A 14,056-nucleotide genomic window follows, 5' to 3' on the forward strand; every position below is an offset into this window, starting at 1 on the left:
CGTGTCACTATTGGGTTTATAAAGAGCGCCCTCGACTTCATAGCGATACACGCGATATCGACTACGTCTGGTTCTAAAGAGTTAAGATGTATTGACATATAGGGAATACACGCTTTCCATCTTTTCTCAATTAGTTTTAACACCGACAATTAACAAACCCTTGAAATATCCGCGATGCCATGAAAAGTATTGGTCTATACCAATAATGCAATGTTTAATATCTTAAAATAAAGTATGTATTACGCAACTGACACGCACTCGCCATGGCCTCTATAGCTGTATACCATAAAATTAGATGGCGCACTCACATCTTCAATTTCTCAGCTCCACAATGACTAACTATACACTTGCAACTCGGGATGAAATTGAAAGAACAGTGTGATGCGCGATATACAAAACCAATATTACTTTACGAGGTTATGCATCAACGTGTGGTAGGTCGAATCTTGAAACGGATTCGTGTTATAATCTGGTTAACACTAATTCATTATTTCGAATATCGATACGACATGAATAACCCTTTGACAGACCTGCGTAAACGTTAAGTATACTTTTGGATGTCGTATTCACAGTCTTCTGAATGTTAGACACTGAATGTAATCCTACACAACATTTACTGTTACTACATTAAATGCAGGTGTTGTTCTTTAACAAGTGTTTGCTTCAAAAACATTACCTCGTGTGTAAGTTAAACGTACATTATCTGTTCTTGTTGTTTGTGAAATCTGTTATCATCAACTATATTTGACATAAAATGTATAAATATTTCTTCAAGAAATGGCAGGTATAATGGCAGGTACCATTTGCGTATTATTTCTCAATGAGTGTGCCTGGCTGTGTTCCCTTCGGTCTCATTTTCACGAAAATACAAATAAATGGTGCCTGCCTGCTAAGTACTGTTAGAATTACAACATATTCGGCCCAATACTAAACGAGAATAAATTCATCTATTATGATGTACAATTGTTGTGTGTATGAAGAAAGGGGGGGGGGGGACAAGGTCGTGGACTAGTTGTGCGATTATTTAGGAACCGATTTGACAAATGTCTTCTATCATATTTACGAATATAAATGACATCAAATACGGCTACAACACTCAGAGGAGTTTGTCCGGTTTGTATTTTCTTTTATTTGTAGACTGGATCAGCTTGCTTGTTTCAAAACTAAATTTGGGGGTCACCTAGCAACTACTAATGGTATAGCTTTTGTTAAAGAATTGTTCTGTTCTTCAATTTATTTTGTATGGTCAAAATATTACACTTACATGAGCACTGTGCACTCCACCTTAACTTTGGAACTATAGGTTTTAATTCTTCGGTCGACCCAAAGAATTGTGTTTGATATCACCACTTCCATACTTATATCTCAAACACTACATGAGTCTAAAGATTGGTGTTTAAGGCGAAGGGTTGTCCTGATTGTTACCCGTGCTGCTGACGTCGTAAGTTACCGTATAGTAACTATTTGGTATATTTCGCAAACAATGTAGACAAACTTCATACTGTATCCGTTTAAATTGCCCTTAATTAGTGGAATGTAATGAAATGTTTCGGAGAGGTACAATTATACCGATATAAAACATATCATATCATATATATATATATATATATATATATATATATATATATATATATATATATATATATATATATATATATATATATATATATATATATATATATATATATATATATATATATCAAACGTGAACAAACGTGGTTTATGTGTGTGTATTATAAGCACTAGAGCGTTAGAACTTGTGCATACAACGACAGTAATCTTTAGGTACAGAAAGTATATCATGTGACCCAAACCATAATATATATAATACTGCTACACTCCACTTCATGGATATATAATAATGCTAGACTTACACAACTACTGAAATCAGTGTTCATTGGTGATATAGTGTGCCGTTTTTTTTTTATCGATTTGTTTTTAAAAAAATGGGAAAAAAGTGCGACATCGACAGTTAGGTACATTGCATGCTAATCAATCAAATTCAGAAATTGTGTTTATTTTATTTTTCATTCCAAATCAATAAAAAAAAAGTTATAATTTGTTACAATCAATTATTATTGAAGTGACTGCAAAGTTGAGGTATGTTAAGTTTATCGTGTGCATAGATGTATTGATTGCACTAAACCCCTGGCTATTATTATTATAATTATTATTATAATGATCATCATTATTCTTGTGGAATAGCCGTAGCATTACATGTGTACGAGTTATAACTATTCAGTGTCGTATTGTCTATTAATATATGAAGGGAATCAGAACCGTTCAATTTGCACCCCTAGGGGTTGATAGCGTGTATTCATCTTTAATTGTATCAAGGGCAGTTCTTTTGTGTTCTTTAAAGTGGTACATTTACGAGGTCTTTTCACACGACCATTCCAGCGTTGATCGCTCTGTCCTTTTGACTGACACTTCAACGTGGGCGAAAAAGTCTATTGCAATGAAAAGAATAGAAAAGGGAAAAAGATAGGAGTACAAAATCCAAGCCCTCGATGGGTTCCCACTTATTGCATTCACACATAATAGGGTAGCAGGGTTATAGAAATACCTGTTACTAATTCTGTCTTTAGTCATACATTTGTTTTGTTTTTTTTTTTGCTTTCCTTGTAGTCAAGTATCTGCACTTGAAGCCTAAAATGGACAGTCACATTCAAAGCACATCAGAGGCGGATAACTGGAACATGGTGAACAATGATCACTCTCCTGAACATGCGCGTGACTGCACCAACAATCCTGTCACCACACAGTCTTTGCAATCTTCCCCGCATCTAGAGCCCCAGAAATCGACGGGTACTTCAGGGGGGTCTGACCCTCACGAACCAGATATGGTAGCGACCAATCAGCGTCTGGTGGACACTAACAACGCCTATAGCCCACAGTACCATGCAGGGTGTAACGTAGCTGCTACCGAAGGCTCCACGGGACAGTTGTTTGCTCATCCCCGGGAAGAGGTAAGACTCGATCTATATACAACCTTACAGCATTACGATCTTTTCAATCAATCGCGGTATACCTATAATTAACATAATTAACATTCATGTCGTCAATGGGACCTTGTTGGGTGAGGAGGGGTGTGCATGGCAGCTAAACGGTTGTAAAATGTATAGGGAAACTGCATCGTGGGCGAACGTTCCATTCGATATATATTTTTTTTTTTTGTACAAGTTATCAAAATTATTTAATCCAAAGATAAAGAAAATATACTATTTTACCAACAAAGCTTTCGTTTGCCTTCAAAAAATTTAATGAAATGTGGTAAAAGAAGCCCTTTTTCGAATGATGTTATTTACCGTAATGTATTTGCTATTCAATCATTTTTTTAACAGCTTTCTCAAGTAATATGCTGTTTAGAACATTTATGAAGCTATTTATTATACTTGCAACAAAATGATGAATTATTTGTTCATTCATTCCGAATGAAAAAATCATAAGTTTTGTTCCAATCTGCTTAAACGTTGGAAAATGTAAGTATTTCTTATGGAATGGATTGGCTTACTTCCTGCAGCCTTTCATGACTTCTTTATTATTAACAGCGCCATAAATAGTCACCGCACTAGAAGTGCTAGTCAAGCACACCACAACTTATGTAATACAACATTCGGTACGTTAAGTTTAAAGAATCGTGCTATGAGGACATGGAATTCTCTAAATGCTACTATAAACTCTAAACCATCTAAGGTAACATTTAGAAAAACGCTAAAAAAAGAAGTAATTTCTCAGTATTGATACATCGTTTATATTGTATGTTATAAATTATTCCTTATTAAGACATTAATTATATTTACATTTATGTATATATATATGTATTTCTTTTTGTTTCTTGGGAGTCCTTTACCTTGTTAAGCCTGAATTGGCTTTAAGAGGACTTCCCTCCACATGTATATATTTATTATCTGTGGAAAATCAAATAAATAAATCAAATCAAATCAAATTTCACCGGCACTTTGTGTGGTTCAGATACACAAATTTTGCGCTTTATAAGAATAACGATTTGATGTATCGACTTTTTCTCGAAATGTCGATGAAATTCGAAATTGCGATATGAAACCTGAAACAGTTTATTTGGAAATTTTACATTTCCGAAATTCCGAGAAAAAAAGTAGTAATTTTGAGATAAAACTTGACAATTTTGAAATAAATCTTGCAATTTTTTTTTTTTATCTGGTCCATGCACACTTCAAAACCAAAACTCTTATGGGGACGATCTCCCAAACATCACCGGTGTTTCTAACACTTGATTTTCGATGGCGTTTCTGGTATGAAATAACCCTCAAACGTATGCCCACTTTGTTACTGAAAAGAACCCTTTTAAATTTGTGTAATAAAAAAGTGCCTTAATGGTCAGAAACTATATTTCTAGTTTTGTTTATATAACTTTATTTTTTCTTGGATAGAACTTTTAGCATAGCTGCAACGCTTAAATGTGGGACATGCTTCCTCAAAGCCAAAACAGTTTGTAATGAATTCAGAGTGGCTCGTGTATACGAAAAACACATTAAAACTGTAATTCCAATTTGTACATGAAAAGAAGCTTTTTAACTTTTTGTAGTAAAAGGTGCCATTTTGGTGACATATTAAGTAACATGTAATTAAAGAGTACCTTTTGTTGCAAAGTCATATTTTGTTGAAAAACTTTTCAAAAACTGTTATTTGTGACACATAATACAAAGAGGGTATAGATATTTTATTATTTTTTATTATTTTTTTAGGGGGAGGGGCGTTTTGAGGTGAGTTTGCCGTTTGTCTATTGAAATGATATTACAGCTGAATTATTTAAAAAGTTCTAGAAGCAATCCACTATGTACGAGGTATCACATCGATAAAATACTCACAGTCAACACCGGATATCCCCCACACCCACCCCGGAACTCCCCCCCCCCCGCCCGCCCATGAACATTGTTCTTCCATAAGTATGGTTTAAAGAACGACTATAGCAATGTTTATTGTAAGTTATTTAGAAAGGTTATTTGGCACCAGCGTTTACTACGGGCTGATTTTAGTGTGTCGTTCTTACAGTTTCTCTAACCGGTTAAGACTGTAGGGTATTCTTGAGCAGATTTGGCTTGACGTAAGCGTGCGCGATTGGTTCTAGAATAACTTTGAAGTGTCTTGAAATTGTCGATAATCGATTAACCGAGTAAAACACCATTGCGTTATATGCAGTATAACGAGCATAGAAAATACTGTTCGTAAAAGGAGAAGTAAAACGCAATGCGTTGCAACATTCCATTCTACGTATTCATATAAATACATATATATATATATATATAATATATATATATATATATATAATATATATATATATATATATAATATATATATATATACCATGACAACTTGTCTTCTTTTCACGCGAGCAATGTCTCTCCCCCCCCCCTTTTAAGCTTTAGCCTATATCAATTTGTAACAAAAGTTTAACGCTTTTGTGCGTTTGGAGTAAACTATCTGGTATTCAGTAAAATCTTTTCATAACTTCTTCACAAAATATTTAAAAAGAGCGTACAAACTGAGTCTATTATCAATTAGGACTTCAACTACATTTAAAATTCCAATGGTTGAACGAATCACTTTAAAATGATGAACAATCAGTTCTGGTTTTCTCACGAGTTTGAGTATTGTTTAGCCTACGATCAATTTAAGTCAATTTTTCAAGTCACCTTCTTCTGTACTTTTCGTGCACAGCTATAGTTTACCCCCACCGAGTGACGCGGTACTCACTTGTTATTCTTTATGTAGTAGATTCTTTAGAACACGAATTGAAAATAATACCCTCGACCTTCTACGCGATCATTTTTATCAAGCAAAATTTACTTTTTGCAAAATTGTTAATACTGCTGATGCCTCTGTGCCCCACTTCTAAGTAGGTTTGGGGGAATTTTAGTGATTAATTCCAACATTGATATGATCAAACTAAGCCAAAGATATATGCCTCAGTATATATAGGGTAGTTTGCGCCCGCTGTATGTAACAAAGGAGCCTATGAACTGATATAAACATATAAGGTCTCGGTTCGATTACGGTATTTGCTTGATTTTGCTTTTAATTTCAAAGACAGTTGTAGTATATATTATTATTATTATTGTAATACATCACACAGCATTGGTTGTTGTGAGGTGGGGGTGGGCGGTGGATGGGGGGGGGGGAATTTTATCCCTAACTTAAGAGTCAGAGACTTTTAAGTTTAATTTACGATGGTATTGATATGACTTGTACATGTACATACTACACCCAGAAATCACCCTGGCCGTGAAAAACCATCACTGTTCCTATATGATTCGTCAAGAACAAACCTTTTTCTCTCTACCAGCAATATCGGCGTGCTTTTAGTAGCATTATGTCGGTAGTAAGAAGATTTGTTGGGGTGGGTTGGGGGGGGGGGGTGTGGCTGACGTTCGTCTTGGAGAGATTGTTTTGTTTCGGTGCAGCGGTTAAGACACAGTCTAGTGTTATCATTTCCATCATTTTAACTACATTTGTTTAGTTCAATTTTAAATGTTGCCAGTGTGTATATGACTTAGTGTGCGTGTGCAAGCTATTAAATTAAGCCATTCCCGTTATATGCTTAGTATGGCTAACCTTATGACAAGAAGATCACATCATGCCTTTAAACAAGTCGCCTATCGAGTATCAGATATAGCATGGCTATAGTTGGATTTCTTTTGCCAATTCTTTTGGCCGTTCCAATTTCGTCTCGGAAAATTTCTGTGGGGAGGGAGAAAGGCCAAGACATAATAGTAAAAAGAAAGACTAGTGTGCAAAGATACGGAGAATAAAACAAGGCCTGAGTGAATAAAACAATTAAACAATATATTGAAAATAAATATATATATTAAAAGAAAATATAGACGATAGTTTCTTAATTTGCGCATTGACGATAAAAGAAATTATGCGAGAAAATGGGGGCAAAATAGTAAAAATGCGCACATGATTGTTTTGTTGTCGTGAGGCTCGTGGCCAGTAGACTTTCTGACATGCGCATTTGATAGTAGCTTCTGATAAAAATCATGCATCGGCTTGTGTCAGACAAACCCAATCGTTAGACTATTAAACCCCTATTAAGACTGTTAAACCCCTATTAAGACTATCTCCCAGATAAAATCTTAGTTTACTTTTCTTTTTTTCTTTGCGGCTTTGTCAGAACTTTATCATGCTCATCATCAGGCCTTTTTTTCACTTTTGAGTCTTGTTTTTCGTGTATTCTGCTATCAATACCTACATAGAAATAATTGTTTTGAAGTTATTATCACTTATGGTATAAATTGGCACGCGAGGTTATATAGATACAATAGCTCTTATACTAGGCCCCCATCAAACAAACAACTATCCACTAACTTATTCTAATAGTGTCAAATTTACCCAAATTCCCTAACTCAGTTACATGTTATTTCACGAGCTACCCTTCCCCTATGCAACCCGCCTATCACAATGCACACATATATACACACACGCATACCCACACTACATCCTCATTTATGTACAATAGAGTAAAATTTCTCGATTGGATGTTCTCATAAAACTGAAGTCAACCATGGCGGTAAATTTGTGGGTCTTTGTATTCAATTTTGTCAATTTAATTCAAATTCGTGGTTTTGTCACTTAAAGTCTCAATACGTGTTTGCTTATGAATTTCGGAAAACAAACTTACGAAGAAGGTTCAATGTTTCTTATTCTATACACTCTGACCAGGTGGGTTTAATGTAGTAAAGCTGTCGCAATCGAAAGAAAGAAAGAAATTTATTTTCTGTTGCCCTTATGGCGCGAACGGTTTACCGAAAAATTACTGTGACCGCCCATACCAGCATGTTCAGTACACAAATGTATAAACCTATATATATATAACCTATATATACTCGTATGTCCACCTTATTGACCCAATTTCACGGAGGAAACACCTGAAAACACCTGTTTATGCCTTGCAATGGAAGGAAATGACACAATTTCGCAAGCTACATCGGTAAGACTGAAAGAAAGATACTATCCAAGAGAATGGACCTAACACAGGCTAGCCACGAAAGTGAAAGTAAGCCTATAGGCCTAACGGTCGTAAACAAAACAAAGAGATTTGATTGGCGCATTATCTGTTGGGCGGGGTTGCAAATTTTGATTGAAGTTTGTAGAATCTTTTAAATTTGGCGAATTTTATTCAGCATAAAATGTTTAACGACAGATAACTTAAGAAAGATAATGAATATTAATATGAAAATTGCACAGAACGGTGTCATTTTCACTGAGATTTTAGTGCAGCAAGCTGGCGGAAAGGTCGAAGTTAAAATTTTGTAAACACACATTGAGACTATAAATATTTATTACTAGAACTTTTTTATGAATATTCATATCATCTCCTATCGTACCACCTACGCACATATACCACACACTGATATAGCCTAACTATTGTCAGCATATAGACACGACACTGCTTTACTCATGGTTGTATACCCCCACGAAAGCAAGTATAGAAGAACAGTCGGAATTTGTTTTTGTGTACAGGTTCAATATTCATTACTTGTTGCTGTTGAATATTCATCACACACCTAATATGTAAAAGCGGTATCATCAATATTGTATCCTCACGCAAGCAGCCACTTGGGGCAATTGTCTAATGCTAATACCACTATATACTCTTTTCTCATATCATGCTGCAATGGACTCGTACTGACAGTACAAACAGTTTCTAAACATGACCAACTAATAGAAGCCAGATATTTTACTGCTCATACTGGCAGTATACGGTGCCTTGAAAGCGGGGCATTAACGTACAGTGTAGAAAAGGAATATTTCCGATGGGGTGGGTGGGTGTCTTCACTGCAGCGTGCACCTATGTAGGTATTTGCTATCATTATTGGCACTCTATAAATAACCGTGAACATGGTTGTTTTATTTACTTTCGTTTATATAAATAGCAACACTTGATTTGTGTGTTACTATGAAATGAATCACTTCCGTTATTTCTTAAAATGTTTAATGAAAGAATGAAAAAATGTGACACATCTGTGTTTTTTTTGTAAGACCATAAGTAGAGTTTGTTCTCCCTTACCTTCCGATGGCCATATTCCCGATATAAGATGCCGTGTGGGGTTATGAAATGTCAGCAATGGCATATATAGAAAGCTATGAAATATTGAGGGACAGAAAATCAGTGGTGTCTGGGGTTCACACACACACACGTTAACAAACCTTTAGTACATGACACGGTGGCCCAGGTGGGTCATCGCAAATGACTACTATTGTACGCCCAAACTTAGTACTTTTTTAATTTTTCTAAACTGTACGAATTTTCGAAAATTTAAATAATAAATAAAAAAGAGATGTATTAATCGTTATCGAATATCGGTTAATATGCTATCGGAATAATTGCATATGTAGTGTATAACATTCCAATTCATTCTTATCAATAATTTAACATCAATCTGCGATAAGTATACAAAAAGACACGTTAAATAATTGTCAGATGTGTTTAAACAAAATATTGCATTTATCAACCTCTCACGTGAGGATGATATATTACCGAGAATTGAATCATCTTTTAAAATTTTGCAGCATATCAATGTATGCATATGCATGGCGTTTTCATTCTTATAATTCCAGGGCTTTTCATTTGCAAAAATTAATATTAAACAAAATAACTAATTCTTTACTGTATTTTTTATATATTTTTATATCATGCTTCATTTGGTATTGTTTTAGTTTAAACTAGGTCTTTTGTGTTTTGTAATGAAATTGTTTCCCATGGGAATGAAATTTACCCGTCGTGTAGTGGCAAAGCAAACCGGCAATATCAGATTGAAATCTTGGAGTGAGTTTAAACGAACCCAGTTCAACTTGAATGGTTTGTCAAGATTCTAGCCAAACGAACCCTGTCTCATTTTAAATGAATATGGAAAGGCTTCGGCGCCAAACGGGAAGTTACTCTGGAAGCGTGTTGGGAACATGCTTTCCTTTCTTCGGTTACAAAACTTCTCGAATTTCAAAATTCGTCTGAATAAAGCCTTGAAGTTTCCCGTGATATGGTTTGCATATATTATAGTTCAGATAAAATGCTGCTTCATTTCTCGGCATTTCAAAAAAAGTCAAAAATCCATGAATATTCAAATGATTTTCAAAGTTAGCACCAAGACCTCAACTTTTTTCATCTCTCAAGAAAAGTTATAATGTGGCAAGTTGCATTGCCTCAAGAAGTACGGTATTGTATGATACTACATGTGACGCAGTATTTCTCGGGTTAGGGTAAGGGTTAACCCTATGGTTTAATCCTAACCATATATAGGGTTTAACCCTAACCATAGGGTTTTCCCGGTCCACAAGATACGTCATTCAATGGGCTGCATCATGCATGATAACATTGCTCGACATATTAAACTGTGTCCAAAACGGTCATCTTGAGAAATACTGTCACGTGAGGATTGGCTGACGTAGAGGATATTTGTTGACGTGTGTGTCTGAGGGGGCGGGGGATGGGGGCGATGAATCAGACAATGTGTGCGTCCCAATACTATTTACGAAATCAAATAATTGTAGTGTGTTTGTAATTGTAAAGAGTTTTTACTTCGATAGTACGATGCCATTTCGAACAATATCTGAAGTGCATTGGACATGTTTTGTACCAAAAGTGAACGGAAAACATCAAATATGTATATACCAATGCTTTGGGGAGTTTGTATGTAGTGTCTACACTCATGATATGATATTAAATCTTAAAAAGATGGCCCGAACAAATGGGCATGTAGGACTTTCATAGCTATTTTTATATCCGAATGTATTCTGTTACATTTTTGCGTCATGGAATTCCTTAAGTCTTATGTCACGTGGACTTGGTTAAAACATTTCGCTGTGGCCCGCTAGATCAATTTCGTGGTCACCACTATAGTGTTTTACATTTGATGCCTCTATAGCAGCTGCGTTTGTCACGCCAACGTTTCCAGCCATGCATACATAACAAAAATATTACTAAAAAATTGTGCATTATTTGTGCATTATTGACACAAAACATTTTTTTTAAAACCTTTTGAAAGTTGTTTCTTTCATAACAAAGATGGTTCCGCTCTCACATCGGCAGGTGAAGCTATAGCGAATTCTACATAAGATTAAGACTTGTTTCTGTAACAACGAGATAATATTTACTTAATTGCATATTTCGGCGGGAAAGAATATCATTGTGTGGAGAAATGCACCAATTACTTGAGTTGTCGACGAGATGACCTCAAGGATCGGGAGTAGTTCACTTTCAAAACAGTGTAAGCTTACCCAACCGTCTTAGGCAAAACAGTTACTCTATCTCGTATATTTTACAGTTAAGGAGAAATTAGTTTTATTTTATATAATATATAATTTATATGTACGGTATCTTTTAATTTCTCCAGAACAGATTTGTACAAAGTCTCATGTTCAAAATAAAACTGCTTAAAATGTAACCAAATTACTATAACATACACATGCCTATATATAAAACCACAACACGTCATAGAGTGTGTTAGAAATCATTTATAAACAAGCCCTAATAGTTTACCATGGAGAAAACATGGCTGGATCCAGTGTTCACAGAACGTAAACAGCTCACCATCAAATATGATTATGCAGAAACTATATATTGTGTTTTATTTTTATATTAATGTCACAATAGGTATAAAAATATTTCTAAAAAATGATTTTGATTCACTTCAAGCAAGCAGGGACCATTGCTTCTACTCTAGACGTATACCACACTTTCATTTGAGGTATCAAACGGTCACCCAATTTGCATATAATAAATCGGGCTGACATATTCTTGATCTATGACAAGAGCATGAGCAGTTTATCTGTATCGTTATTACATCATGCATATAATTTGGTATATTATGAAATAAAGTGTAGACCCACATCAAACTAGGCTACATATATACTTTCTAAAATCAACGACTTAAATATAGTTCTCTCATATATAGTAAAGTGAAAGTTATTCTAGATTTCCTGGAAACGAATCGACATAATAGTTTCTACTTTCCAACCAGATACTACAGATCACATTTCTAGCAAACAAAATATGATGATCTCGGTTAAGGTATTCAAGTTTTTATTTCATAGAATTAATAATATACCGTCCATATTGATTCACTACAGTCATCAGAACGACTTCCGTATGTCTCAAATTCTCAAATAGTCTGTTGGGTTAAGACTGTGACGATTAAAACAAAATAAACACATGAAGATGCCAATGCCTCAGAGATATATAGTGAATAATTTCAGTCTGAAGTATTTGTTTTTATTGTTATTTCTCTTTTGATGCAGACAGAAGCTAGAAATGTATCAGACTTAACGATAAGTCACAAATAATGTTACTTATTTGTCACATAGCACACCGCATCTTATGTAATACAACATTTTGTAAGTTAAGTTTAAAGAATCGTGCCATAAGGACATGGAATTCTGCTACTATAAACTCTAAACCATCTAAAGTAACATTTAGAAAAACGCTAAAAAAAGAAGTAATTTCTCAGTATTGATACATCGTTTATTTTGTATGTTATTAATTATTCCTTATTAAGACATTAATTATATTTTCAATTATGTATATACTTTTTTCTTGGGAGTCCTTTACTTTGTTAAGCCTGTATTGGCTTTTTAAAGGACTTCCCTCCACATTTATATATTTATTATCTGTGGAAAATCAAATAAACAAACAAACATAAATCGCGTGTGTTTTAAGTCGCGAGGCACCTTGATGGCAAGACTCTGTTACATATTTTCCATCAGATTACACCAGTCTTCTCTGTTATAGGTCAAAGTTAGAAACCAACTTCGTCGTCTTTATTATCTGGCCGAGTAATGACGTGTATGTAACCTCTGAGTTCAAAATGAGAAATTACTGCTTAAGAAAATGTATTTTTAAACAACTGACTTGGTAGCTCTCTGGAGCAAGGAACAATAACCTTTTACGCTGTTCCTTCAGAAATCTAGGTCATTCCAAGAAAGTGAATTGTCAGAAATTTTAATTAAGAGTGTAATTTTCTTTTACTTTTTAAAAAAACTTGAAACAAATATTTGTGTTCTTTAGGGTCAGGTAAATCCATGTGTAATTTTGGTTGCTATATAAGTGACAAGTTATCGCAGGGCTAAATGAATTTCGACAGTCGTTTGCGTTCTTATCAGGCCCATAGCCAGGCCGGGGGTACGGGGACCGTGCCCCTTACCCATGCAGTCCAATGTCCCCCATCTGATCCACCCATCATGTATACAAAAAAGAAAACTTCAAACGTTACAGGGTCTGACTTATCGTGCCTGCCTTAAATTGCTGGTGCCCCTCCACCTCAGATATGCTATAAGGGACTGGTTTTTATGAAGTGATCAAATAATTTTATTTCCTATACCAGTTAGTTTCAATGCATGTCCAAAAAGTAATTTTCCCCCGCGTTCCGTTGAACATTCTGTTTGAAATAAAAACAAATTACTTTAACGAACCCAAACATGAATATATCTCCAGCATTCACAGTAAATATCGCACCGGCATAGTAATACATATACATATATTATGTATTGCGAAGAGAACGGCGTTGTTATAAAAGGATAACACCACTACATTTCGAATTTTAAATATCAACAATGTTCAACCCCCCCCCCCCCCCAAGATATAACCCCACAAGGAGGAGTATTTTTGGCACCCTCATAACAAGAAACCTTAAAGGAGGCGCAAATCCAAACAACATCATTGGTCAATAGTACTCAACAACAAAAAGTAAATAAATAAATAAAAACAAGAAATAGATTATTCCATTTGAAAGACATTTGGTTTTAACGACCACCTAAAAATTTAGATCAAGTCTTAAATCATATATCAGCAGATCATCAAATGTGCTTGAATTTTAATATGTTGTTTTTTTCATTTACTATATTTTTTCTTTCCCTCGTTAGTCACAGATTTTGCCAATGCCGATTCAGAAAATATTGAATTCTTTAATTATTAAGTATCTTATATTTACATTCACCTTGAAAAAATAAAGAACAGTTACAAACGTAACGTAAAAGTCATGGTTGGGTTTGCTTCTCCTTTAAAGCTAACAAGAATATG

At 34.8% G+C, this 14,056-nt stretch overlaps 1 protein-coding gene across 4 annotated transcripts in view; it reads left to right on the forward strand.

The window, feature by feature from the left end:
* Positions 1-14,056, forward strand: part of LOC139962130 (GATA-binding factor 2-like) — a 73,944-nt gene that overhangs the window by 29,143 nt on the left and 30,745 nt on the right. For all 4 annotated transcript variants that reach the window (XM_071962053.1, XM_071962051.1, XM_071962052.1 and 1 more), the window contains exon 2: positions 2,629-2,969. In XM_071962053.1, coding sequence (XP_071818154.1) covers positions 2,655-2,969 — 315 coding nt within the window. In that variant the 5' untranslated portion in view covers positions 2,629-2,654. The remainder of the gene's footprint in view (positions 1-2,628; positions 2,970-14,056) is intronic.

The sequence above is a fragment of the Apostichopus japonicus genome, chromosome 20, assembly GCF_037975245.1.
Source record: "Apostichopus japonicus isolate 1M-3 chromosome 20, ASM3797524v1, whole genome shotgun sequence".
NCBI classification, from domain to species: Eukaryota; Metazoa; Echinodermata; class Holothuroidea; order Aspidochirotida; family Stichopodidae; genus Apostichopus; species Apostichopus japonicus.